Source organism: Stegostoma tigrinum, chromosome 28, assembly GCF_030684315.1.
Source record: "Stegostoma tigrinum isolate sSteTig4 chromosome 28, sSteTig4.hap1, whole genome shotgun sequence".
Lineage (NCBI taxonomy): Eukaryota > Metazoa > Chordata > Chondrichthyes > Orectolobiformes > Stegostomatidae > Stegostoma > Stegostoma tigrinum.
The window spans coordinates 25,428,978-25,456,192 of NC_081381.1; the positions used below are offsets into that span (position 1 = coordinate 25,428,978).

At 40.4% G+C, this 27,215-nt stretch overlaps 1 protein-coding gene across 1 annotated transcript in view; it reads left to right on the plus strand.

The window, feature by feature from the left end:
* LOC125466793 (dnaJ homolog subfamily C member 11) overlaps positions 1-22,050 on the plus strand; it is a 47,706-nt gene extending 25,656 nt beyond the window's left edge. Inside the window, exons 9-16 of the mRNA XM_048561822.1 lie at positions 3,362-3,447; positions 3,916-4,032; positions 7,747-7,902; positions 9,222-9,291; positions 12,339-12,396; positions 13,280-13,422; positions 20,542-20,671; positions 21,666-22,050. Of these exons, the coding sequence (XP_048417779.1) occupies positions 3,362-3,447; positions 3,916-4,032; positions 7,747-7,902; positions 9,222-9,291; positions 12,339-12,396; positions 13,280-13,422; positions 20,542-20,671; positions 21,666-21,691 (786 nt within the window). The 3' untranslated portion in view covers positions 21,692-22,050. The remainder of the gene's footprint in view (positions 1-3,361; positions 3,448-3,915; positions 4,033-7,746; positions 7,903-9,221; positions 9,292-12,338; positions 12,397-13,279; positions 13,423-20,541; positions 20,672-21,665) is intronic.
* Positions 22,051-27,215: the final 5,165 nt, after the last annotated feature.

Here is a 27,215-nt window from a genome sequence, read left to right on the forward strand (position 1 = left end):
AGATATTCTCTGTGGTGTTATATCACACATACTAAATGGGATAGATTTAGAACAAATCTAACTACACAAGACTGAGCATCCATCATGCATTGTGGGACATTGACAGCAGAATTGTACATAATTGTAACACAGTCTGCAACTTCATGGCCTGGCATATCCCTCATTCTACCACTGCTATTAAGGCAGGGTTGAACCTTGGCTCAAGAAGAATGCAGGATGGCATGCCAGAAGAAGCATCAAACATGCTTAAAAATAAGGTGTCCACGTGGTGAAGCCACTGTGTGCAACTACTTGCGTGCCAACAGCAAAAGCAGAATGTGATCAACTGCTAAACAATTTTTCAAATAACAGATCAGAGCTTTGCTGCATCCAGCTGTGAATAGTAATGGATAATTAAAACAACTCTCAAGAGGAAGAAACTCCACGAATATCCCTGTTCTCATTGATGGGACAGCCTGGCATACCTGTGCAAAAGACAAGGCAACAATGTTAGCATTTGCAACAATATTCAGCCTGAAGTAGCAAGAAGAAGCAAATTATCTCAACCATTTCCTGAGCATCAGGATCACAGCATCACAAATGGCAGTCTTCAGCCAATTTGATTTGCTTCATATGATATCAAAAACTGATTGAAGGCACTGGATGCTGCAAAGGCTATGATCCTGACAGTAATCAAGCAATAATTCTGAAGATGTGCTTCAGACTTTGCCACACCTTTAAGCTATTCCATTATAACGACAATACTGGCATTTACCTGATAATGTGTAAAACCATTCAGGAGTGTCATGTATACAAAAGGCAGGACCAATCCAGTCTGACCAATTACTGTTCATCTACTTTTGAGCATCTGTAACATAATGGACGTGGTCATCAACAGTGCTGTCAAGCAGCACTTGCTTAACAATAATTTCTCACTTAATTTGATTTCCGTTGGAGTCACTCAACTCCTAACGTAATTACAGCCTTTATTCATGCACAGAAGAAACAAACCTAGGGATGGGATGAAGTGTCAGAGTCAAATTTAAATGAATGTGATACCAAGGTGCCTTGGCAAAACTCAGTGAGTAGGAATTGATGGAGATAAGGAGGGGACTGTTTGTTGTCTGGAGTCATATCTAGCACAAAGCAAGATGATTGTGATTGGAGCTCCATTATCTCAATTACCGAATGCCAATGTAGGAGTTCCTCAAGTTAATTTTCTTAGGCCCAACCATCTTTATCTGTGTAATCAGTCGCCTTCCCTCCCTCACTAATGATTGCACAATGATCACCACCATTTTCACATGCTGAATCAGTCTATATCCAAGTGCAGCAGAGCTAAACAATAACCTGACAATTGGCAACTAATATTCATGCCAGACAAATACCAGACAATAAAAACCTGCAAGATGGAAACTAACCATTGACTAGAAACTGAACAGGACTCGCCATATAAATATTGTGACTACAACAGCAGATCAAAGTGTAGGAATATTGCAGCAAGTATCTGATCTCTTGATTCCCCAGAGCCTGTCCACCATCTACATGCCACAAGTCAGACATGTATTGGAATACACCGACTTTCTTGGATGTGTGCAGCTACAACAGCACTCAAAAATATTAACACTGTTCAGGATAAAACAGCCTGCTGTTTGGCGCTACATCCACAAACGTTCTCTTTCACCACCAATGACGTCCAGTAGTAGCAGTGTGTCCTACTTCCAAGAAGCAGTGCAGAAAGACTCCTTAATGAGTACCTTCCAAATCCATGTCCGTGACCATCTAGAAGGACAAGGACAGCAGATATATAGGGACACCATCACCTGCAAGTTTGTTTCCAAGCCATTTAAATCCTGACTTGAAAGCATATGACCATTATTTAGTGTTGCGGGATCAAAATCCTAGAATTCTGTCTCTTAACACCATTGTAGATCTACCTATACTAAGGGAATTACAGTGGTTCAAGGAGGCAGCTCACTACCAACTTCTCAAGGGCAATTAGGGATGGACAGTAACTACTGACCCAGTCAGCAAAGCCCAAATCCCCTGAATGAATTTTAAAAATCATCTTGAAAGGTGCTGAGATTTTGAACTCCACCCCACTCAGCCATCCAGTGTCAGTATTCCAAGGTTATGTACTACAAGAGTTAAGTACAGTATGAGTTGGCCCATCAAGTGCTTATAGAGCAGGTTCAATGCAGAGTGAAGTGGGCAGATTTTTAACCTCTCAGAGATCAAGAAATATGGGGAGCCAACAGGAAATGAGCTGAGGCTGAAGATCAACCATTTTCATGGGGCCCCTATGATCTACTTCTGCTCCTGTTCCTTATGTTGTTATGAAGTTTCAACAGTCTGACTGAACAAACATTGCCAGGGTAGATGTAGGGTTAATTCATTATGCCCGGTCTTCAAACACTGCTTGACCAGGTGTGGAGTTAAGGCTTTACCTACGCGATTCAGTCAGATACTCTGTCAGGACAGCTACAGCACTGATTGAGTAGAGAGTAAAATTCACTCAATACTGTCCCATTAAATACTCTTAAGACACTTAACCAAGGTTGTAACCATATTTAAGCTTTCTCCATACTGTTCTATCACCTACTCCCAGGAATAGTGTGGAGAGAGTTTACATTGTATTTAACCCTTGTACTTGACTTGGGAGTACTGATAACTCGGTGACATTGATTCTCTGACTGAGTTGGGAAGAGCTCAGAATCTTAGCTCCATTTGTGATGATCACAGTACAAGTTTGGTATGAATTGGAAATAGTTCCCTTTACACTATCCTAATCTCAACAATGCCCAAGTACTATATATATTTCTATCATCTCTACACCTTTGACGAACTGAGATTAGGAGCTTGTGTCCAGTTAGAAGTGTTTTGTTTACTTGGCTTGATACCTAGAATATTGTACTAACATAGTTGTGTTACGTTGGTTTTTTAAAGCTCATAGATTGGATAGAATTGTCTACAGTCAACCTGATAAGGGTTTGAAAGTAAATGTGATGAGCCACCCTGTTCCCCACTACCAATGCTGCTATCACTGAGTGCCCATCTAAATTGTTCGTAACGTACCACATTTATATTCTTTCTTAAGAAAGGAGAATCAAACTGTTGAGCAGTACTTCAGAGTTTGACCTCCTCTACACATTACAGAACTTTAGCAAATTATCCCTATTCATCTATTTCATTCCCCTTGCAATAAACAACAGCATTACAGCCCTAATCACTTGCTGCATCTGTGTATTATTTGTGATTCATGTACCAGGACACCTGATCTTTGTGTACCTCGAAGTTCTGCAATCTCTCTCTCATTTCAAATAAAATGCTTTTATTCAATTCACCATTTTTCCACATGATAACATTGCTGATTTGTTTACAGCTAGGAATTCCTCATTCATTTATGCTAATCAGCTACCAATACAAGTTCCAGGATGATGATCAAACCAGAATAAAGGGGACAATCAAGTAAGATTTTTGTTGTATTTTTAAATTTAAAATTGTTTAGACTGTATAAGAAACAGACAATTCTAATGCACAATAGAATTCCAATAAATGTTATTTATTAGAGCGAGGTAACTGCAATAATAATTAGAAGGATAATGGTGTAGACATTTCAAGTATTTCTAAGAATAAGTGTGCAGGAGTGAGTTACAGGCTGAATCTCTTAAGAGTTGCAGGCAGTTCCTGTGTAGAGTTAAGGTATGTGTTCCAGGCTGGAAGTGAATCAAGGTTCAGGTGGTTTACATATAGAATAGCACAGAACTGAAAATAAGCCACAGGCAGAAATCTCATCTAAGTATTGGGTGTTCATATGTAAAATATAGTTATAATCAACGGTGAGCTACAGGCTGGGATATTATAATGGATAACTAGGAGTGAAAACTCCACAGAGGTAACAGTGTTTCAAGGGATCTGGTGTGCTTCTGCCTACAGGACTGGATTCTTCGGCACTTTGGTTGAATATGGTGCTGAGAGAAAGATCTCTAGACATAGCATCCTAGGAGCAACTGTCAGTATTGGAGTGCCTCAGGGAGTGTCCCTCAAAATTAAGTATGTACTGAAGATCATGTGGTATGTTCTCAAGATAATTTTCTTTGTCCAATTTAGGACGCCAAGATCGTTGACTTGAAGGATTTGTTACAGGTTTGCAATTTTTTAGGTGATGTGTGTATTTGCTGTGCCATTTCATGGCACAGAGTGGCATCAGTCCTATTATTTGATGCTGCAAGTTTTGCCACCCCTCACTGGTGTAGCGTCCTGGAAATCAAGACCAGTTGTTCCTGGAGCTGTCGCAAAAGTATTTTTAAAAATTTCAGAATTATGCAAATCCCCCAATTTACTTGCCTGATTGGTAGACTCAAGTTAACAGAAAACACTGACCAAGTTTCCATACTTAACAAAATCTATTTATTGCAAGTAAATAGATTCTAACCCACTTCTAAACTCCTACCACAGTGGTACAGACACGTACAGTCAGACACAGATGGACAAAGAAAACTAGTGTCATAGGTGGAGGGAATAAAATACAAGGGAAACAGCTCTACAGCAGCAGTCCACAGGATTTGCTAGGATGTTTCTTCTATTTGCCAAGTCCTTCAGTTCTTCGATCTTTTCAAGTTCTTTCACTTATTCACAGGAAGCTCATAGTGACTGATTCACAAATGAAAAGGTTCATCTGACTTAATGGTTAAAAGAACAGCTGCACTTGCCATTGGGAGAAAACAACTTGCTTTCTTTAGCTTCAAATAATTTACTAGAATGAGAAAGAGACAGACAGCATCTCCTGTTCCAGAGGTCTGAAGTGTTTTCACTGTTGCTCGTACTCACAAGCTGTTCAACTATCCAGGAACAACAAGAAAGTTATCATTAAGCTGCTAACCTTCGGTACCCAAAAACCAGCCAGATACTTGCTGCTGGCTGAAGCTCACTTTAGTAGACATACCCTTCTGCTATGCCTTCAGTTTACCTTCTTGCTCCACTACTTGCAAAGCAACAGTGTAAACCCACAAAGGGTTTCAGTACCTTGCATGCTAAAGTATAGCCATTCCTTTTGCACAGTTCAGTCCCCAATCACAAACAAAGTAAGACAAAATGGTGTAGTCTTTTTTCATCACTAATAAATGGGGCACTCGCTAAGAAATTACAAAGATTCCTGAAGGCTTTTCCATTGGAAAGTCAAATAAGAAATTTTGCAAGTTGTTTAGACTTCTCCTCATTTTGCTTCCAGCAACTCGTTAATGAGATAGCTTGGCAAAGATCTGAAAGTTGTTTATCTGGCTGCATCTGTCTGATTGTACTGAGAGAGCAGGCAAAGCAATAGCTTTGCAGTTTAAATTTTATGAAAAAACATTTATAATTCTATTTTTGACCAAGCACCTGATAGATGATGTGTTGTTATTTATGCCTCTCCAGTAGAATTTTGTTATGTGAAGATGCCCTTCCTATACATATAATTCAGATGCATTTTAAGTGTTGTAATTGTACGTGTCCACCACTACATCTAACAGCTTGCTCCATACACACAGCACCCTCTGTGTGAAAATGTTACCCCTGGGTCCTTTGAAAATCTTTCCTGTCTCATCGTAAATCTATGCCCTCTAGTTATGGACTCGCCCACTCAAGGGAAAAGATATTGCTGTTCACCCTGTCCGTGCTCCTCATGATTTTATAAACCTCGCCCATTAGCCTCCAGTGCTCCGCGCGCGGGTGGAAAAGATCCCCAGCCTATTCAGCCTGTCCCTGTAACTCAAACCCTCCAGTCCCAGCAACACCCTTGTAACTCTTTTCTATACCCTCTCAAGTTTAACAACATCCTTCCTATAGAAGAGCCACCAGAATTGTACGCAATATTCTAAAAGTGGCCTTGCCAATGTCTCGTACAGCCACAACCTGACATCCCAATTCCTGTACTCAATGTTAAATCCAATGAAGGCAAGCATGCCAAATGCCTCCTTCAGTACCCTGTTTACCTGCGACTCGACTTTCAAGGAACTGTGCATCCGTACCCCTAGGCCTCTTTGTTCGGCAACACTCCCCAGGGCTCTACCATTAATTGTACAAGTCCTACCCTGGTTTGCCTTATTAGAATACAACACCTCACATTAATCTAAATTAAGCTCCATCTGCCACTTCTCGATCCATTGGCCTATCTGACCAAGGTCCTGTTGTACTGTGAGATAATCATCTTCACTGTCCACTACACCACTGAGAGGGAACTGAGCCAAAAGTTGCAAAGGGGACTAGGTCAGATTGGGATGGCTGGTCTGCGTGACAAGTTGGACTGAAGGGTCTTTTTCCATCCTGTGTGACTAGTGAGAGATATGGAACCACGGCAGGTGGATGGAGTTGCAATACAGATCAGCCACGATCTAATTAAATGTTGATACAGGCTCAAAGAGGTGAATGAGATTATCCAATTCCCAACGATCATTGGAACCGTCCAACAGTCTGGTGAAACACTTTTTTTACATAAGGGTTCAGTTTTTGAATCTTGAGAAATTGTTCCTTGCTTGGCATTTCCTCAGTTCCTCCCAGAATATGATGAACAAAAACCAAGAACTTAATAGCGTGAGGTAAATAGAAGCTTCATCCAGTGACTGTGGCAACAAGTGTTCACAACTGATGGTGAGTTTTCCTTCTCAAAAGCAAATTGTTGAATCTTTTTCTGACCCTCCATGGGTTAGTGGGTAGATGCAGTGTCCAGGATAGTAAAATTAAAAGGTCCTAGATTCACTTTCTGGGCTGAGCTGCTTTAGGTGAATTTTGGCTGGCACATGAACAATAGAAAAAGCCTTCTAAAACTCTGCACGTGCAGAGAGGGCCTGTAATGAAGGCATTATTTTTAGTCCATACTCCAATTTTCATTCCCCAAGTACCTGACTGAATCTCTCTCCCTGGCTGCAGTCACTGATGAAGCTTCCAAATAAGCTGTCAAATTTATATGCCAATACGAAGACTACCTATTTCTAACCAATATTGCCTGTCTTTGCCCCTGCATCAGCTAATCTCCTACTAAAATCCACAGACATGCCTTTTCACCTCTAGATTTGACATTTCCAATACACACGTGGATAGTCTCCAATCTTAAACCTTTCACAAACCTAAGGCCATCCAAAACTTCCCTACTCGAGTTTGATCTTGCAGCAAGCCCTGTTCCATAACGGTTCTGTGCTTGCCCACCTGCACTGACTCCCAGTTAAACATCTTGGTTTTAAAATGCTCATCTTATTTTTGAAGACCTTCCATAGAATTGCCTTTACCCATCACTCTAATCTCTTCCAGACTCAGTCTTCTGTGATATCTCTGTTGCTGTAATTCTGACATCTTGTTTTTCTCTGATTTTTCTTTTGTTGTGCCATTGGTAGCCACACCATCAGTTGCCTAGGTTTTAACCTGTACCTTCACTGCATGTTTGTACCTTGCTTTCCTCCTTTTTGAGGCATTCCTTAACCCCTCTCAAGGTTTTGGTCATCTGACCTAAATCTCCTTGTTTAACTCTGTCATACTTCATTTTATAATGCTTTTGTGCAGTACCTTTGGACGTTTTATGATATTGAGTTATTATTCAAACCTGAACTCCTCAATTAGAAGTGGGTGTCCAGCTGCTGAAGCAGCATTTCATGAGCAAATAAACCTGCCACAGTGTCTTATTATACAATAGGATTGTACAATAGGCTGGAATCCTTTAAGCAGTAGAATAACCTGTGCTCGTGGATTTTAGTTTTTCTCTCTGAATTTTGTCTTTTAAACTTTCTTTTGCTCCAGGTTAAATCGAGCCAGCCAGACTTACTTCTTCCCTATTCATCTAACAGACCAACTCTTGCCCAGTGCCATCTTCTATGCTACAGTTGGACCTCTGGTGTGCTATTTTGCCATGCACCGGCTTATCATCAAACCCTATCTCCACATGCAGAAAGAAAAGTGAGTGTATTTTGCCTGGCTGTCAAGCTGTCTAGCTCTAGTTCTTTAGTTCTCCCATGTTTTTCATTCTCCACCTGCAGCTGATCCAGTTGTTGATTAGTAAGAATGTACCACCTCCTGTTCTACTGAACCATAGAAAGCCCCAGGCACCCAAAGAGAAAAGGCCAGCTAATGCTATTTGATGTTGAAATCCATTGTGCACTTTGCAGTTTACGATAATTGCTAAATGCTGTGACGTAATCTAGTAAGAGAATGTGAGTGCTATATCAGCTTTTGCAAACTGTCTGTTAGATTCTTGGGACAGTTGGATACTATTTTCAGCTAGTGGCCTTGTTCTATTTATAGCTGTCTAATTCCCTTGGTTTAACACCTGCCTGTAACTGATTCCAAAGTATCCACTATTCAATCTCCAAATTTTCTAATCCAATCTTTTAGAACCTGATCGATAGTCTGCTGTTGCATCTCTGTTGTTTTGTTTATATAAACCACACAAATTCCTGTTAAATTCTTGCCTGCAACTCTATCTTTAATCCATTGCATAAAAAAGTTTAAAGATGAGACAGAAACTTCCTGCATGCACATTTTAATTATTTTTCTGCTATTCAAATTTCTTTTCTCAATATGAACTTTTGTGGCAATCTTTGCCATTGTAAATTTCTGCATCGGTATTTCTCATTAAATTTTGCCATGGCATCAGTCATCATACAGGCCACTGGGTGGCTCAAGAGCAACTTTCTGATGTGTCTTAACTCCACAGACCACTGGGTGGCTCAAAAGCAAGTTTCTGATGTGTCTCATTTCCACAACAATTTGGTAGAGAAATGTAGTTATCAGCTGGCTGTCTGCAGCACTAGCTGAAATGAATTTTTTCTATTCCTGTGTGGGAATTTTTACCTATGGCCTTTATTAGACTGAAAATGGCTAATCTCTGAAGCTAAGGATATTCAGGCCTGCTTAGTATTTAGATGAAGGACTACTTGGGAATATTTTACAATACAGTAGGCTTTGGGGCTTTTGCTGCACAGTGATAATGTTCCTACTTTTGAGCCAGTAGAACCAAGTTCAACTCCCACTAGCCTGAGAGGTGAGTCATTAATATACAAACAGGTTGATTAAAAATAACTAAATCAATGAAACCCTCTGTTTGTTCATGTTCAGCTGTTGTTCCCTGTCCATAGATCATAGAACAATACAGCATAGAACTTTTTTTTAGGAAATCCTTTTAATACCATTTTTCGGTTCTAGTGGATGTAAAAACTTGAGCCTTTTAGTGGTCATTTAGGTAACTGGCAATTTTTTTCTGTGTTCATATGTTACAGAGAATTACAGAAACAAAGAGAAAATTCATCAAGTACTATAGCAGTGAAGAAGCAAGAGGCTGAGGCAGCGGTAAGTGCAATAGTTGAAGCTAGGAGAGATAATGGTATAAATCTCCATTCAATCTGAGGGAGGGGGTTACTGTTTAAAAATCACAGTTTCCCACCCATTTTAAGACCAAGATGAGGCAAAATCATTTCTCTGGTGGCATGAGTCTTTGGAGTTCTTTTCCTGAAAAGGTGAAGCAGAGCTTTCAAGGCAGAGATGAGTAGATTCCGATAAAGGAAGTAAAGGACTTTTAGGGATAGGGGGAAGGGAATGCAAATTTAATGTTACAATTAGATTAGCCATGACCTTATTGAATTGCAGAGCAAACACAAGGGGCTGAGTAGCCTACTTCTGTTGCTCATTCATCTGCTTCTATGTGACAGCAACATTCTTCATAGCAGTTACATAGGAATAAGTGATCATTCAAATCTTATAACTTTTTCCACTGTTCACTAAGTCATGACTGGTTTATATCTTAATTTTGCCATGTTATCTTGGTTTCATATCCCTAAATAACCTTGGCTAACAAAAAAAGTCCCTAAAACTATTAATAAAGTCACCTTCAATTACTTAAAGGGGGAGAGAATTTGACTTTTCCACGTGAAGAAGTGCCTTTTAACATACTCCTTAATTACCTCGTCCTCATATTTTTGGGTTGGATTGCATTATTTCAGGTTCTTGCCAGAGTTAGGAGCTTTCATCTGAAATTATGATAGACTAATTAGTAAAATTAGATTCCGTGAGATTCGGGGTGAGCTTGCCAATTGGATATAAAATTAGCTTTGCGGTAGGATACAGAGGGTGGTTGTTTTTGGACGAGGCGCCTGTAACCAGCGGTGTTTCACAGGGATCGGTACTGGATCCACTGTTTTTTGTCATTTATGTAAATGATTTGGATGTCAAATAGGAGACATTGTTAGTAATTTTGCAGATGATGCCAAAATTAGTGGTGTAGTGGACAGCAAAGGTTAACAAAAATTACATAGAGATCTCTATCAATTGGGTCAATGGGCTGAGAAGTGACAGATGGAGTTTAACTTGGAATAATGTGAGGCATTATATTTTGATAAAACAAACAAGGGCAGGACTTATACAATTAATGGGTCTGGGTAGTGTTGTAGAACAGAGAAACCTAGGGGTTCAGGTACATAATTCCTTGAAATTTACATCACAGGTGAGCAGGGTCGTTAAAAAGGCATTTAGCACAGTTGCCTTCAGTTCCTCAGACCTTTGAGGATAAGAGTTGGGATGTCATATTGAGGTTGTACAGTAAGTTGATAAGGCCTCTTCTGGAGTAATGTGTGCTGTTCTGAGCACCCTGTTTGGGAAGATACTATTAAAGCATAGAGTGTTCAGAAAAGATTTACCAGGATGTTGCCAGGAATAGAGGATTTGAGTTATCAAAATAGGCTGGATGTGCTGGAATATTTTTTACTGGTGCATACGAGGTCGAGAGGTGACCTCATTGAGGTTTATAAAATCACGAGGGGCATGGATAAGGTGAATAGCAAAGGTCATTTCTTTAACGTTGGGGGAGAGCAAATCACAAGATGTATTTTAAGATGAGAGGAGAAAGATTTAATAAAGACATGATGGGCAATTTTTGGAAGTGTTCGATGGGGGTACAGTTACAAGGTTTAAAAGACATTTGGATAAGCACATGAATAGGAAAGGTTTGGATGAATATGGGACAAACGCAGGCAGGTGAGACTCGTCCTTGCTGAAGGTTTTGATGACTCTATGACTAAGTCATTGATAGGCTGTACAAAAGCTACCTAATCCACTTATTAGCTGTTCACGTACAAACCTTCTGTATGTAATCTTGCATCATTTGAACCTTGGTAACGTTCTGGTCAACCAGCTGCACTCCTCCTTTGGCCATGTATTGTACAAATCAGACTCGGGTCTGATTTTGGCTCTGGAAAGACATCTGCTGTAATTTAGGAGGCCATGATACCTGCTGTAAGCAAGAATTCAGCCCCGATTCGCTGTCCTAGTTCTTACAGTATAAACGACTATTTAAGCAAGATCTAGGGTGTTAAATGCACATGTACTTCAGCATGAGAGGAATTGGAGATTTATGCCCTTCACAATGAGGAACTGATCATTGTCTTGCTGGAATAGCTCTTTGGAAGGAGAGCGGACTTCGGAAACACAGAGCAAGATGTGCAACTGGTTGTACCTTCATTTTGCTGTGAAAACCTAAATCATGTAGTTTTGGGAATTGAGGAGCCTTGGGGAATCAGCCAGATGGTGACTTAAATCATGGGAGTGTTTTTAGAAATTAATCCCTATTTTAAACTTAAGCAAGATGTGGAGAAAAGGATCCAACTCCAACCTGCCAGTATTACTTCGTAATGACAAATTTGTGGCTCCATGTGGCAACCTAGAGCTTTGCACCAAACCAGAAACTAATGTCTGACAGCATCTGGAAAGGGCAGGTTAATGATTTAAGCCAAACATTCGAAAGGCAGGAGCTCATTACATGGATGAACATATTACTGATATGTATTAATTTTGATTTGTGCAATTGTTTGTAATTTCCCATGGCACTCCTTTGACTACAGTCTCACACCTAAATAAAATTTGACACCGAACAGTGTTAAGGAAATATTAAGACCAATGAGTAAAGGTTTCATCAAAGAGGAGCATCTGAATAGGGGGAGGAGAGGTAAATTAGTTTAAGGAGGGAATTCCAGAACTTGGGACCACAGCACCTGAAAGCACAGTCATCAGAAACGGAGCAGTTAATACTGGGGAGTTCCCCATTGGTAGTAGTCAGCTAGTCCATTATTTTTGGATTGTGTGCCTATCAGGTGGTGGGTGTTGAACCGGATGAACCAGGGTCTTTTCTCATCTGTAATTCCTATGTTTCTTTGTTAATAACAGGCTGCATTTATTTAGCAGCATTTTTGAAAAGAATGTCTAAATAAAGCCATTGGAAGCTGTTCTCAAATTTTTTTTCTATACCAAGTAGGAGGATTAATTCAATGCATGTACATCTTTTAGGTTAGGGAGTAATCTATTTAAAGTACTAAGACTCTATTAATATTTTTGCTTTTATTTTTAAGGTCCGGTTGATGCAAGAGTCTGTGAGGAGGATAATAGAAATAGAAGAGTCCAAACTAGGTCAGAATTTATATTGCTTATCTGGATTTCAATCTGTCAGGTTATTTTTTTGGTGTATTTTCTTCCCCCTCATTAATGCTGCATCAGCCAGTCACTGTAAAGTCATCTGAGCTACCAAAATGCAGTGAATAACATTGAAAAGTTTACTGGGAAATTAAATTCTTCCTCAGAATTAATGCAAAGCTCAGGGATTAAATTATATTTTAATGTCTGTAAGAGCAAAAAAGTGTATATCATGGCTGAAGATAATTGATGAAAAATGTAAACCAACTCAGATCCATATCTTCATGAAAGAGAAGGAGAGAAATCTGGCTTCTGTCGTGTGGAGAAAATGCAGTTCCCAAAGTCTGCATCCTTAGATTCTGTATATAGTGTCTATAGATAATGATAGTCATGTTTCCAATCTCTATGTGCATGCTTTCTGCTCATATTTATGAATTTTAAGAGAGTAATTCTGCCATCTGATCCATAGCTTCATTCTTCAACAAAAATCCACAACCCTCATCTGAACGCTCAAAGGGTTCTCCGCATTTATATAATCCTGAAATCCCTCTGTACTAAATGGCAAAAGAGCGGATTGGGAATCGAAAGAAAACCAAAGCTAATCAAATACTGCTGTGAATGTTTTATATCTTGAATATTATAATAGAGACAAACCCAGACTAAATTAACAAATACAGTTCTTTTGCTCAAGATATGCACTGTGCCAGACCCCAGGTAAACCGGAATCCACTGACCCCAAGCGTTCATCTCAATCCTTAAGAATTCCTCTGTTCATATGTCTCTGTTTTAGACTCCCACTGGTTTGTGCAGCACAATTGGGCATGTCTCACATGAATGTAATATTGCTGAACATGTGTAAGTGTCTACTTGTCTCTTCTAGGCTTAATTATTACCAATGCCTGGTACGGAAAGTTTGTAACTGACAGCAGTGGGAGGAATGAGAGGGCCAAGGTGATTGATGTGACTGTTCCTCTTCAGTGTCTTGTGAAGGAGTCAAAACTCATTCTTACTGAAGCCTGTAAGGTGAGGTTAAGTGGTTATTTGATAAAAAGTTGCCCTTTGCATTGATTTGCCAACACTATATTGCCTACGTTGCTCTCATTCCAGATCCAAGGATGACTGCCAATCTTTTTTTAAACTTTTCAACCACCTGCTGTACCAGCTCCATCTTGTTCACTCTCCTCAAGGTTTCTTCTGTTCTGCAAAAGGATCGTTCCCATAGGTATCTCAGCAGTGATTGAGAAGCAAAGAACTAAAGACATATTTGTATTTATGCAACCGTTTCACAGCACCTTACCGCCATTTAAGTAGTTTTGAATTGTTGTAACTGTTGTAATTAACGTAACACAGAAGCCAATTTGCACAGACTAAGCTCCCACAAACAGCAATGTGACAATGATGCAATAATCTGTTTTGCAATGTTGATCGGGACTATTTGTTAATATTTGGTAATATTTGCCAAGACACACATTGGCTAAGAAATAGGACTACAAATAGCTATTCAGTCTTCCACGTCAACTTTCCATGCAATTATGTTCGAAATGCCACATCAGTTCCTCTATCCTGCCTTACTGACCAAAAGTCTCTGGATCATAGTATTGAATATACTCATTAACTGGCATCACAGTCCTCTGGGGCAGAGAATTCTGAAGATTCACTGCCTTTCAAGTAAAAGAATTTAGCCTTATCTAATTCCTAAATGACAAACCAGTTATCCTGAACCTATGCCCTTAATGCAGGAGGAAGAGGAGCATTTTTCTTGAACATCTACCTTGCCAGAATTTTATACTTTTCAATCAGATTGCCTGTCATTCTTCTGACATTCTCTAGTTTCGGTCCACTCTATTCTGTTTTTATAGGTGAGAAACCTCATTCCAAAAATCAGTCCTGGTAATCCTTCATTGCAGTCCCTCTAAAATAGTACACCCTTGCTTCTACAAATTTCTGTTGTGGTCTTACCAAAGTCATAAATACTTGTATCAAGACTTTCTTATTCTTGTACTTCAATTCTTTTGCAGTAAAAGCCAACGTACAATTTGACTTTCCAATTTGTCATTGTACCTTCCATGATTCAAATGCAGGTGAATCCAAATTCTTAAGGAATGATTATCTTTTAAAACTATTCTTTTTTTTTCCACACTTCCTACCATTGTGGATAATTTCAAGCTTATACTCATTTCAGCATCATGTAAAAGTAACAGGATTATTGTTGTGGGTGATTTTTACCTTCCAATATATTGATTGGGACTCAATGCTTGGGGCATGGATTGGGCAGAGTTTGTAAGGAGCATCCAGGAGAGCTTCTTGAAACAATGTGTGGATAGCCCAATAGGAAAGGGGCTTTACTGGACCTAGTACTGGGGAATGAGCCTGGCCAGGTGGTCAACGTCTCAATAGCGGAGCAGCTCAGGAACAGTGATCACAGTTCCGTAAGCTTTAAGGTATTGGTGGATAAACAGAAGTGTAGTTGTCAGGTGAAGGTGCTAAATTGAGGAAAGCCTAATTACTACAATATTAGGCAGGAACTGAAGAATATAGATTGGAGGCAGATGTTTGAGGGCAAATTAATAGCTGGTATTTGGGAGGCTTTGAAATGTAAGTTCCTGGGAACTCACAACTGGCACATTCCTTGAAGGATAAGTATGGCATGTTTAGGGAACCTTGGACAATGAGGATATTGTGAGACTAATCAAAAAGAAAAAAGAAGCATTTATCAAGGCTAGGAGGCTGGGAACACAGAGCAAGGGTGGAATACAAGGAAAGTTGAAAGAAACTTAAGCAAGGAACCAGGAAGGCTATATGGGGCCATGAAAAGTTATTGGCCAACAGGATTAAGTAAAATATACACATATAAAGAGCAAGCGGGTAGCCAGGGAGAGGGTTAGCCTCTCCAGGACAGGGAAGGGAATTTATATGTGGAGCCAGAGGAAATGGGTGAGGTATTAAATGAGTAGTTTGTGTCAGTATTCACCATAGAGAAGGACATTGTGGGTGATGAGTCTGGGGAAGAGTGTGTTGGTAGTTTGGGTCATGTTGAGATCAAAAGGGAGGAAGCATTGGGAGTCTTGAAAAACATTAAGGTAGACAATCCCCAGGGCCTGATGGAATATATCCCAGAATAATGAACGACGGAAGGGAGGAAATTGCTGGAGCCTTGAGAGAAATCTTTGTATCCTCAGTGGTTACAGCGGAGGCCCCAGAGAATTGGAGAATAGCCAGTGTTGTTCCTTTGTTTAAGGAGGATGGCAGGGATAATCCACATAATTATAGTTCAGGTGAACCTTGCATCAGTGGTCGGGAAATTATTAGAGAGGATTCTTTGAGACAGGATTTACTCCCACATAGAAATCAGTGGGCCTATTAGCAAGAGGCAATATAGATTTGTCGTGTCTCGCTGACTTGGTTGAGTTTTTTTGAGGAAGTGACGAAGATGATCCATGAGGGTAAGGCAGTTGATGTTGTCTACATGGACTTCACTAAGGCCTTTGACAAGGTCCCTTACAGCAGGCTGATACAGAAGGTAAAGTCACACGGGTCGGTGGTGAGCTTGCAAAAGTGCTAAAAAATTGAATCGGTCATAGAAGACAGAGGGTAACAGTGGAAGGGTGAGTTTCTTAATGGAGGGCTGTGACTCGTGGCGTTCCTCAGGGATCGGTGTTGGGACCTTTTGCTATCTGTAATGTATATAAATGATTTGGAGGAAAATGTAACTGGTCTGATTAGTAAGTTTGCTGATGACACCCAAAAGGTTGGTGAAATTGCGGCTAGCGATGAGGATACAGTAGGATGTAGATCGGTTGGTAACTTGGGCAGAGAGATGGCAGATGGAGTTTAATGTGAGGTAATGCATTTCAGAAGGTCTAATCCGGATGGAAAATGTATAGTAAATGGCAGAACCCTTAAGAGTACTGATCGGCAAAGGCATCTAGGTGTACAAGTACACAGGTCACTGAAAGTGGCAGCACAGGTAGAGAAGGTGGTCAACAAGGTATATGGCATGCTTGCCTTCATCAGCCAGAACATTGAGTTTAAAAATTGGCAGGTAATGTTACAGCTTTAAGTCAGGAAATGTATCAAAAAAAACAGAGAGCCTATATAGTGGCCAAGAGCACTGGGAAATCAGAAGATTGGGAAGGCTACAGAAACAAACAGGGGATAACAAAGAGAGCAATAAGGAAGGAGAGGATCAAATATGAAGGTGGGCTAGCTAGTAATATTAGAAATGATAGTAAAAGCTTCATTCTATACGTAAGAAACAAACGAGAGGCAAAAGTAGATATTGGGCCTCACCAAATTGATGCTTGAAGGCTAGTGATGGGAGATAAGGAAATAGCTGAAGAACTTAATAAGCACTTTGCGTCAGTCTTCACAGTGGAAGACATGAGTAGTATGCCAACAATTAGGGAGAGCCAGGTAGCAGAGTTGAGTATGGTAGGCATTACAAAAGAGAAAGTGCTAGAAAAGCTAAAAGGTCTAAAAATTGATAAATCTCCTGGCCCTGATGGGCTGCATCCTAGAGTTCTGAGGGAGGTGGCTGAGGAAATAGTGGAGGCTTTGGTTGTGATCTTTCAAAAGTCACTGGAGTCAGGGAAAGTCCCAGATGATTGGAAAATTGCTGTTGTAACTCCCTTGTTTAAGAAAGGATCAAGGCAAAAGATGGAAAATTATAGGCCGATTAGCCTAACCTCGGTAGTTGGTAAAATTCTAGAATCCATTGTCGAGGATGAGATTTCTAAAATCCTGGAAGTGCATGGTCAGATTAGAACAATTCAGCATGAATTTGCTAAGGGGAGGTCGTGCCTGACAAACCTGTTAGAATTCTTTGAAGAGGTAACAAGTAAGTTAGACCAGGGAAACCCAGTAGATGTTATCTATCTAGACTTCCAAAAGGCCTTTGATACGGTGCCACACGGGAGGCTGCTGAGCAAGGTGCAGGCCCATGGTGTTCAAGGTGAGCTACTGGCTTGGATTTGAGGATTGGCTGTCTGACAGAAGGCAGAGAGTTGGGATAAAAGGCTCTTTTTCGGAATGGCAACTGGTGATGAGTGGTGTCCTGTAGGGTTCAGTGTTGGGGCCGCAGCTGTTCACCTTGTACATTAATGATCTGGATGAAGAGACTGGGGGCATTCTGGCAAAGTTTGCCGATGATACGAAGATAGGTGGACACGCGGGTAGTACTGAGGAGGTGGGGAAGCTGCAGAAAGATTTGGACAGTTTAGGAGAGTGGTCCAGGAAATGGCTGACGAAATTCAATGTGAGGTTTTGCACTTTGGAAAAAAGAATACAGGCATGGACTATTTTCTAAATGGTGAGAAAATTTGCAAAGCAGAAGTACAAAGGGATCTGGGAGTGTTGGTGCAGGATTCTCTAAAGGTTAACTTGCAGGTAGAGTCCGTAATTAAGAAAGCAAATGTAATGTTGTCGTTTATCTCAAGAGGGTTGGAATATAAAAACAGCGATGTGCTTCTGAGGCTTTATAAGGCTCTAGTTAAGCCCCAATAGAATTCTGTGTCCAATTTTGGGCCCCACACCTCAGGAAGGACATACTAGCCCTGGAGCGTGTCCAGCGGAGATTCACACGGATGATCTCTGGAATGGTAGGTTTAACGTTTGATGAACGGCTAAGGATCCTAGGATTGTACTCATTAGAGTTTAGAAGGTTGAGGGGAGATCTAATAGAAACTTACAAGATGATGTATGGCTTAGAAGGGGTGGACGCTAGGAAGTTGTTTCTGTTAGGCAGGGAGCCTAGGACCTGTGGGCATCACCTTAAAAATTAGAGGGGCTAAATTTAAAACTGCAATGAGACGACATTTCTTCAGCCAGAGAGTGGTGGGCTTATGGAATTCATTGCCCCGGAGAGCAGTGGAGGCCGGGACGTTGGATGCCTTCAAGGCAGAGATCGATAAATTCTTGATCTCAGAAGGAATCAAGGGCTACGGGGAGAGTGCAGGGAAGTGGAGTTGAAATGCCCATCAGCCATGATTTAAAAAGCGGAGTGGACTTGATGGGCCGAATGGCCTTACTTCCACTCCTATGTCTTATGGTCTTATAGAACCTTAGTTAAGCTACATGTGAAATATTCTGTTCAGTTCTGGTCTCCACACTAGCAGAAGGATGTGGGGCTTTGGAGAGGGTACAGAAAAGATTTACCAGGATGTTACCTGGTATGGAGGGCATTAGCTATGAGGAGAAATTGGAGAAACTTGGGTTGTTGTCACTGGAACAATGGAGGTTGAGGGATGACCTGATAGAGGTCCACAGGATTATAAAGGGCATGGACAGAATGGACAGTCAGAACCTTTTTCCCCAGAATGGAAAAGTTGATTATTAGGGGGCATAGGTTTAAGGTGTGAGGGGCAAGGTTTAAAGGTGATGTACGAGGCAAGTTTTTTTTAAACAGAGCATGGCGGTTGCCTGGAATTTGCTGCTGGGGGAGGTAGTGGAAGCAGGTATAATAGTGACTTTTAAAGGGCATCTTGACAAATACATGAATAGGATGGAAATAGAGGGATGTGGTCCCCAGAAGGGTAGGGGATTTTGGTTGTGATGGGCAGGGTGTCAATGCAGGCTTGGAGGGCCAAATGGCCTGTTTCTGTGCTGTAATTTTCTTTGTTCTTTGATCACCCAACTGTGTTCCCTTGCGCACTCATTGCAGGTTCCTCGGTTCTGCATTATCAGCCGGCCTTTTTATATTGCACTCAGTCCAGTCATCCAAATCTAGATCTCGATTGCTTGAGCTACTGCTCTTCATGTTGATCCTTTTGACACAACACTAGTTACACCCAGCTATCTGGAAAACTACCATTCTGTTTATACGCCCTGTTTTCTTTCCATTAGCCTATTTGAACTAACATGTTTTTCCCCAAACCCATGAATGTTATCTTGTGCAACAGTTTCCTTGGGGCCTTGCTGAATGCTTTCCAAGTATATCCAAGAATATTAAATCTATATGGTTTCCTTTTACTGACTGTTACACCTTCAAAAGGGTAAACCGTGACTTTTTCCTATTCATATTGTGATTTTTCCAAATGCCCAATAACTGCATCCTGAATAATGGATTCTAGTATTTTTACCGATTACTAGTTGCCTTCTGTTCCCTCCTTTTTTGACCATCAAGGTTATATTTACACACTGTTAACCATTCCCTGCTTTTTTTCTTTGCAATTGTGCCTTGGGATATTTTACATCTGCCTGAGAGAACAGACAGGGCTTTAGTTTGCACCTCATCTGAAAGGAGGCATTTCCAGTAGTGCTGCAGTTCCTCAGTGCTGCTTGCCTACATTATTGTGTTTCTGAAGAGAGCCTACAACGTATAACCTTACGAATTGAGGTGATTGCAAACTAATGAGCCGTATGATGTGGGAATTTGATCCCTGCGGTGATGTAACATCCCATAGTATAACGTACAACTCTCTCATTCCTTTCTTACATTTCTCATTCTCTGTGCTCTCTCCAGTCTTTCAGGAAACTCCTTACAATACACAGTTGATTAAAGTCTTTAATCACTATGCTGCCTATCCATCCCCTTCACTCAGGAGCCTTGAACCTTCTTTGGGTAGTTTCTCAACATTTGAAGATCTGTTTTATTAAACAAAGAATGAACCTTAATTTAAAATGTCTTTTGTGATCTTTAGAACATCCCAGAACATCTCTCATACAATTATTGTTATAACATAAGGAAATACCATAGTCTATTTATACACAGAGCCTTTCACAAATAGTAAATGCTGCTCTATTCCAATGTTGTTTGGGATAAATGTTGACCAGGTAACTGGGAGAACCTACTGTATTACATCCAGCTGAAATAACCTTAATTTAATATTTCATCTGATAATGTAATCTTTCCGCAGTAATGCACTGGGCTATTAGTCAGAATTGTGTAGTCAAGTACTGCAGTAGGGCTTAAACCCATGATTACTTGTCTCAAAGTTCAGTGCGCGGCCAGCTGAGTTAAGCTGCCATAGGCCAGTGAGATAAGGTAAGGTTCCAAAACAAAGTTGTAATTAAATGGGAAGAGCAAAGTCTGCATTATAATTTCCTTGAAGATCTAGTATAATGTACATTGCTAGATTTTCCCACTGAATTCAATTGTATGTGTTCCATTTGTATAATCGCTCACCAACTATGTGTTTATCACAGACTGGCGTACCAGGATTCTATGACCCATGTGTCGGAGAGGAAAAGAGTCTAAAAGTGATCTATTTGTTCCGAGGGGTTCTGCACCAGGTCATGACAGCAGACAATGAATCCTTAAGAATACCAAAGCAATGTGAGTTCTATTCAAAGTTGCCTCCAGGCCATCCCTGTTGACTGTCAGTTTTTTAATAAATGAGATCATGAACTGGATCTTGCAGGAAAAATAACTGTGTTAACCATACGCTAGTTTGCGAATGAGTACAGGGGATTAAGAGAACTGCCCTGATGTCTGAATTTTGAGAACTCGCTGGCTCAGTTACACCACATTGATTGTCAGGGGATATTGTTGGAAATGGTTTATGTCTGACACTTGTGTGTGGCAAATGTTACTTGCCTGTTGTAGCCCATACATGAATTTTGTATTGGTTCGACTGCTACATTATCTGAAGGGTTGCAAATGGAAATCATTACTAAACATAATTTTTGGGGAGTGAAATTTATTTTGCAAGAAATGTTATGCAAGTGCTTGAATAGAAAGGACAGTTAATATGAATTCAAGTAAGGCTCAGATGTCTAAATGTTTAATTGTCTTGCTATATTTTTATTTCTCACCCGACCCCCACCCCAGCATGACCTAAGGCATTAATGACCAAATCACTTCAGAAATGGAACCTTCTTGGAAATGTTCTGTATTAATGACAGAAATATAAAATTTCAGCAAGAGAAGTAATTGTAGTGTAAGTTGCTGCTAGAGAACTGAGAACAGGAGCTCACCATGTCTTGAGCATTTTCAGCATCTCAATTGTCTCCACATCCGCAGAGGATAAATCTGTTGTGATCAACTTTTAAATGGGACACAAATGCTAAGTTACTGCTGCAAACTGGGATTTTATTTGCATTCAGTATTTTTGCCTTTATGAAAGTGATGAAAATATTAGATGTAGTTGCAGCTTGAGTTAAATCTCAAAATATAACCCATTACCTTTTCAGTCGAAGTTCTTGACTAATAAGGACTAGTTTTGACTTATCAGCTTCTTTATTTTGACGATTCTACTGGGTTTAGTTATTTCTGCTCATTGAGTAATTTGTTACTGCACATTAACTGTTCCCTGTGATTCCTTCCACAGCACACAGGATTGACACAGATGGCTGAGGAGAAAGTGATGTGCTGGCAGTGATGAGAAGTTGGACCCAAACAGAGACCAGCTGCTAAAATCTTCAGAGTCCCGTAAATTAAAGAGAGTGCACATATAATTATTTTTATGTATGTAGAGTTTTTTTTGGTTCTTTTCAATGTATAAAAGATTTAAAAATTCCTTTTGCAGATCACTAAATAGCAACATCCAGTTGTGATTATCTCCATGTCATCAGTGACAGATTGCTGTAACAATTTGAAGTATGGGAATTCAGACCTTTTGTCAGCAATTCCTGTACCCTGGAAGACGATTCCATTTTAATAAGTCTATTTGATGTATAAAAAAAATTAAAATTAAAACCAGACACTTAACATAATAGATCTTGCTCTTGAATAGAAATCCACTCCTGCCTTATCCCTATTCCTGCACCCCACCCCTTCCCAACTATTACTTCTGTAAACTCAAGCTGTCGGCACCACCTATATTGTTTTATGCACCAGTTCAGGCCTTGCATATTGAGTCCTACATGCTGCACCTTCACCCCAGTCTCTTAAACTCTAGAATTCTGTCTCTAAATTTGTTTGTCTCACCATATCTCACCCTCCTCAGAAATGTACAGCTGCCTCTCACTATGTTTGTGTTACTACTGGGCTACCTTTTCCCATTTATGTGACATTTAGGGGGCAGGATGGTGGCTTAGCGGTTAGCACTGCTACCTAGCAGCGCCAGGGACCCGGATTCGATTCCACCCTTGGGCGACTGTCTCTGTGAAGTTTGCACATTCTCCCCGTGCCTGCATGGATTTCCTCCCACAGTCCAAAGATGTGCAGTCAAGGTGGATTGACTACTAAACTGCCCATAGGTTGGGGGTCAGTTACAGGGAAGATGGGTCTGGGTGGGTTGCTCTAAGTGTTGGTGTGGACTTGTTGGGCCGAAGGGCCTGTTTCCAGACTGTAGGGTTTATATGAATTTACAATGATTTATATAGACATCAGTCAGCTCGATAAGAGTGCAGCATGGGAATATTGAACCTTAGCAGGCTCATATCTTAGGACTGTTCAGGATATGGTTCAATGTCACAACAGCAGTCATGATTGAACTATAGATGACAAAGTCAATAGATGTATCAATTAGTTCATCATGCATGCTGGAAACAGGAAAGATTGGCCACAATCATCTTCACAATGTTCCAAAGCAAAAAAATGTCAGCAGCACAAAACTACAGCAGTATTGGCTCTGGGAATCAGTGTATCCACAATAGCTTGGAGTATTTGCAGTTATGTCAATTTTTAACAAAGACAGATACACCCAGAATTTTGAGCTAATTTTTGGTGCTGACCAGTAAGTCTGCATCGGAGCAACAGACAGGAAAAGCACACTTCCTGAATGTCAGCTCACTACTCTACACTATACTTTACCAGCTGCTGCTTATGATGAAGGTTGTTGCCACAATTCTCTAAACATCTGCAGGGCCTGTTTGACTCATGTGGCTGCAGAAAACTTCTTTCTAGTCTAATCAGAAATCTTGTAATAAGTTTCAAAACTGTATCTTGATAACTACATGTTCAATTCAAATAATAGATATTGTTACAGAAACTTTGAAGACTAAACATTGGGACACAAGGAGTCAAAGGGTTAGTGGTGTTATTGCTCGACTATTAATCCAGAAACTCAGATAATCTTCTGAGAGGGTGGGGGGGGAGGGAGGGAAATATGAAAGAATCGCAGATACCATTAATCAGAAACAAAAAAACAGAATTTGCTGGAAAATTGCTAGCAGGTCTGGCAGCATCTGTAGTGAGAAATTAGTGTTAATGTTTCAGGTCCAGTGACTCTTCAGAGCTGATGGTAGCTAGCAAAATGATTTTTTGTTAATGTGGAAGATAGTGTGGGATAGGGGGTAGGGAGGACATAGAGCCCAAAGAGAGGAGAACAGTTAGACAGACAAAGGAGTGAGTAGCAATCAGTGTAGGAGAATGAATAGCTGCTGATGGTGATGAAAAGTGGCTAACAATGAGTAGTGTGCAATAGCAGAGCATGTGACAAGGCTGGTGTGTGGGGTTGGGGTAAAGACACGGGAGAAGGTGCATCAAGCTCTAAAATTGTTGAACTCTGTGATGGGTTTTGCAGGATCACTCAGGTGGGCTGAGACAGATGTTGGCCAGGGAACAAGCCAGTGTGTTGAAGTGGCAGGCACCTCGACAGCATTCTGGATTTAATATTGCGTTCAGCAGTTTTAGGGCTTGTGACACCTTCTCCCATGCCCTTAACCCAACCGCCAAATCATTCTGTAAATAAAGTGCTTAGAACTGAACATAATACTCCAAATGTGGTCTGACCAATGATTTGTAGAATCCCTTCCCTGCTTTATACTCCATGCCTCTATTTATAAACTCAAGGATCCTATAAATCTTGATTGTTTCAACTTGCCTGACCATCTTCAGAGAATTATGTGGTGAACCCCAAGGTTCTTCTGCTCCTGTATTCCCCTGAAAGTTGTGCATTTGAGCCTGCATTGTTTCTCCATGTTTCTTCTTCCAAAATGCAAGTTAAAGACACAATTCATAACAAGTGTAGTGCATTGATTACTATGACCAGGACAGGGAAAAATGGTTTTAAACCACAGAGACAGGGAAGGATTCAGGTGAAGAGAAATGTAGAAATCCAAATAGACAAGTTGCGGTAATAGTAATGCCTATTAATGTGGGTCAGTACGTGTTGATGGCACCAGAAGCAGCAGAGAGTTTGATGGCAATAATGCCTCAGAGATTCTAAGCCATGCAGAGAATAGTTGTAAAAAATAAAACTCGTTACTTTATCTGAATATGCAGAGTCTTCAATAAGACAAATTAACATATAGCAAAAAGAGAGCTATGTGGTTTAGATCTAATTGCCATCACAGATATAACAAAGTGATCAAAGATGGAAACAAATATTCCAGCGTGTGCAACATTTCAAAAAGACTTTCAGAATGGAAAAAGATTATGTAGACCTAACAATGAAGGATGATATAAGGAGATTAGTGGAAAATTGTGTTGGCTCAGAAAATCGGGAAGTAGAATTAGTATGAATGGAGACTAAGAATAGCAAGGCACAGAAAATACTGGTGAGAGTATTATTTTTCTGCAACTGTAGTTATGTGTTGGACAGTGCATTAAATACAAAATTATTAGAGGCCATAATAAAGGCATTGTAGCAATTAAAGGGGAATTTAATCATCATATTTGTTTTAATTTATTAATGGGATGTAGGCATCGCTGTCTGGGCCAGCATATATTGCCCATCCCTAAATGCGTTCAAATTGAGTGGCATGCTGGGACATTTCAAAGGGCAATTGAGAGTCAACCTCATTGCTATGGGCCTGGAGTCACATGTAAGTCAGACCAGATAAGGATGATAAAATCACAAAACTATTATGGTGCAGCAGGAGATCATTTGGCCCATCATCCCTGTACTGGCTCTATTATCTAGCCAGTGTGTTATCTAATGCCAATCTCCTGCCTGCTCCCTATATTCCTACACGCCATTTCTATCCAAAAAAAAATCCAATATCCTCTTGAATTCCTCAGTTAAGCCTACTACCAGCACATTTCCAAGTAATGCATTCCATACTTTAATAACTTGCTGTGTGAGAAAGTATTTTTTTGCACATCACTCGAAGTCTATGCCCTTGTTATTTCTTTTACAATGTGCATGTAGGGATGAAAATAAATTGGAAGATAGAAATGGCATGTAAGAAAGGCATTATTACAATAATTATGAGGGACTTGAAGTCACATTGGCTCACCAGTGGACTGGTGAGATGGATACAGAACACACTTAGTCGTGAAAGACAGAATAGTGGTGGAAGGATGTTTTTCTGACTGACGATCTGTGACCAGTGGTGTTCGCAATGATCAATGCTGGGAACACTTGTTTGTAATACATATAAATGATTTGAAGGAAGGTTTAGTGGGATATGGACCAAATGCAGTCAGATGCGACTAGTTTGGTAACATGGTTGGCATAGACTAATTGGACCAAAGGGTCAGCTTCTATGCTGTGTGGCTCTATGACCCACAGCCTCTGGCTCTTTACTGTCCCTAAAATAATACCCTGCAACCACTCTCTCATATTCTTGATTCTGGCACCATGAAGGCAACATACAATCCTGAAGTCACATCTACAGCTACAGAAACACCTCTGTCAGATCACCTATTCCTATTGCCTTTCCTGTCCTCTTTGGCTCCATCTGTGTAGCTGAACCTCTTGTGGTGTTACAAGCTTAGGTCTTACTACATTCCTCACTGTCACCAGTATCCAGGGTGAAAACCAATTAGTGAGAGAGAGATTCAGAAGAGTCTTCCAACACTATGTCCCTGGTCATCTTAGATTGCTGAGCAGTTAACTCTTCCCCCTCTGCCTGCATGCTGTTAATGTGCAATGTGATTGTTTTGTTAAATGCACTATTTACATCGATGCTTTATAGATGCACCATGATAATTCTACCCTCTGCTTGAGTTCAAAAACTTAGAGTTCACCTCCTTCAAGCTGGGATCAGTTCATGTGATTGTTTAGACCACAGGAACCTTCCACAACTCCTCCAATGGCACAGGATAGTCATTCCATGCAGTCAAGGTGTCCTGCTCTATCTTAAGCTTACTTTCAGACAATTTACTTAAATTAGTGGTAAGAAAATAAGAAAAACTCAAGTCAGTTCCAATTAATCCAGCTGTTTTCAAACAGATACTGATACAGGATACTCACCAATCAGCTTGCAGGTTTGCTGTAATAAAACTGATTTTTAAAAATTGGGTATAAATTGATTCCTAGCTGCTACTTAATGTGAATGCTTCTCTGACCACAAGTGAGTGAAGGTCCAAGGGAGTACTTTTCTGTTTGAAGGCTTCTGCTGGCTTCTCTGAGGAGTTTGTACGTAGCAGGCACAGTACTCTTGGAGTCAGCCAAAGCAGGTCCCTAAACTTGTTAAGTTCATTTTTCTGTTGTGCAAGGAATTGCAGCGGTCTGTTTGTCAGTTTCTGTGCTTCAGTGAGCTAGTGAATAATTTAGCCACTCAGAGAGTTTTGGTACAAAGCCAACCATACCTCTAGACAAAGCCTTAATCTGTTTGACTTTACATTAGGGTTATGAGTCCCTGTTTGTATTGAGAATTTCTTATATGTAGTCAGTATCTGAAGCCTGCTTCAGTGAACCAGCCAGGCCCAGAGGCTGCTGCAGTAACACACATGGATGGAAGAGGCGAACTAGAAACAAATATCCCCTCCCCCTCCATGCTGATTGAATAGTAGTACACTGTCAAGACCCAGGCCTGAACATTTTCTCTCTAGTTTGGACTCAGTTCCAAATTAATCAATGCTCTCAGGTGCCTGATCCAAATCTCTACCCTCCATATGTGAATCTCAACACTGAGTGGTGGCAGGTTATTACCTCATGGAAAACTGCAAATGATTTATATTAAATTGTGTCTTTGGTATTTGTGAGACTAGACGGAGCTTTGTTTCCAAGTGCAATTGTTTCTTACACTTAAAGAAGGAACTGCAG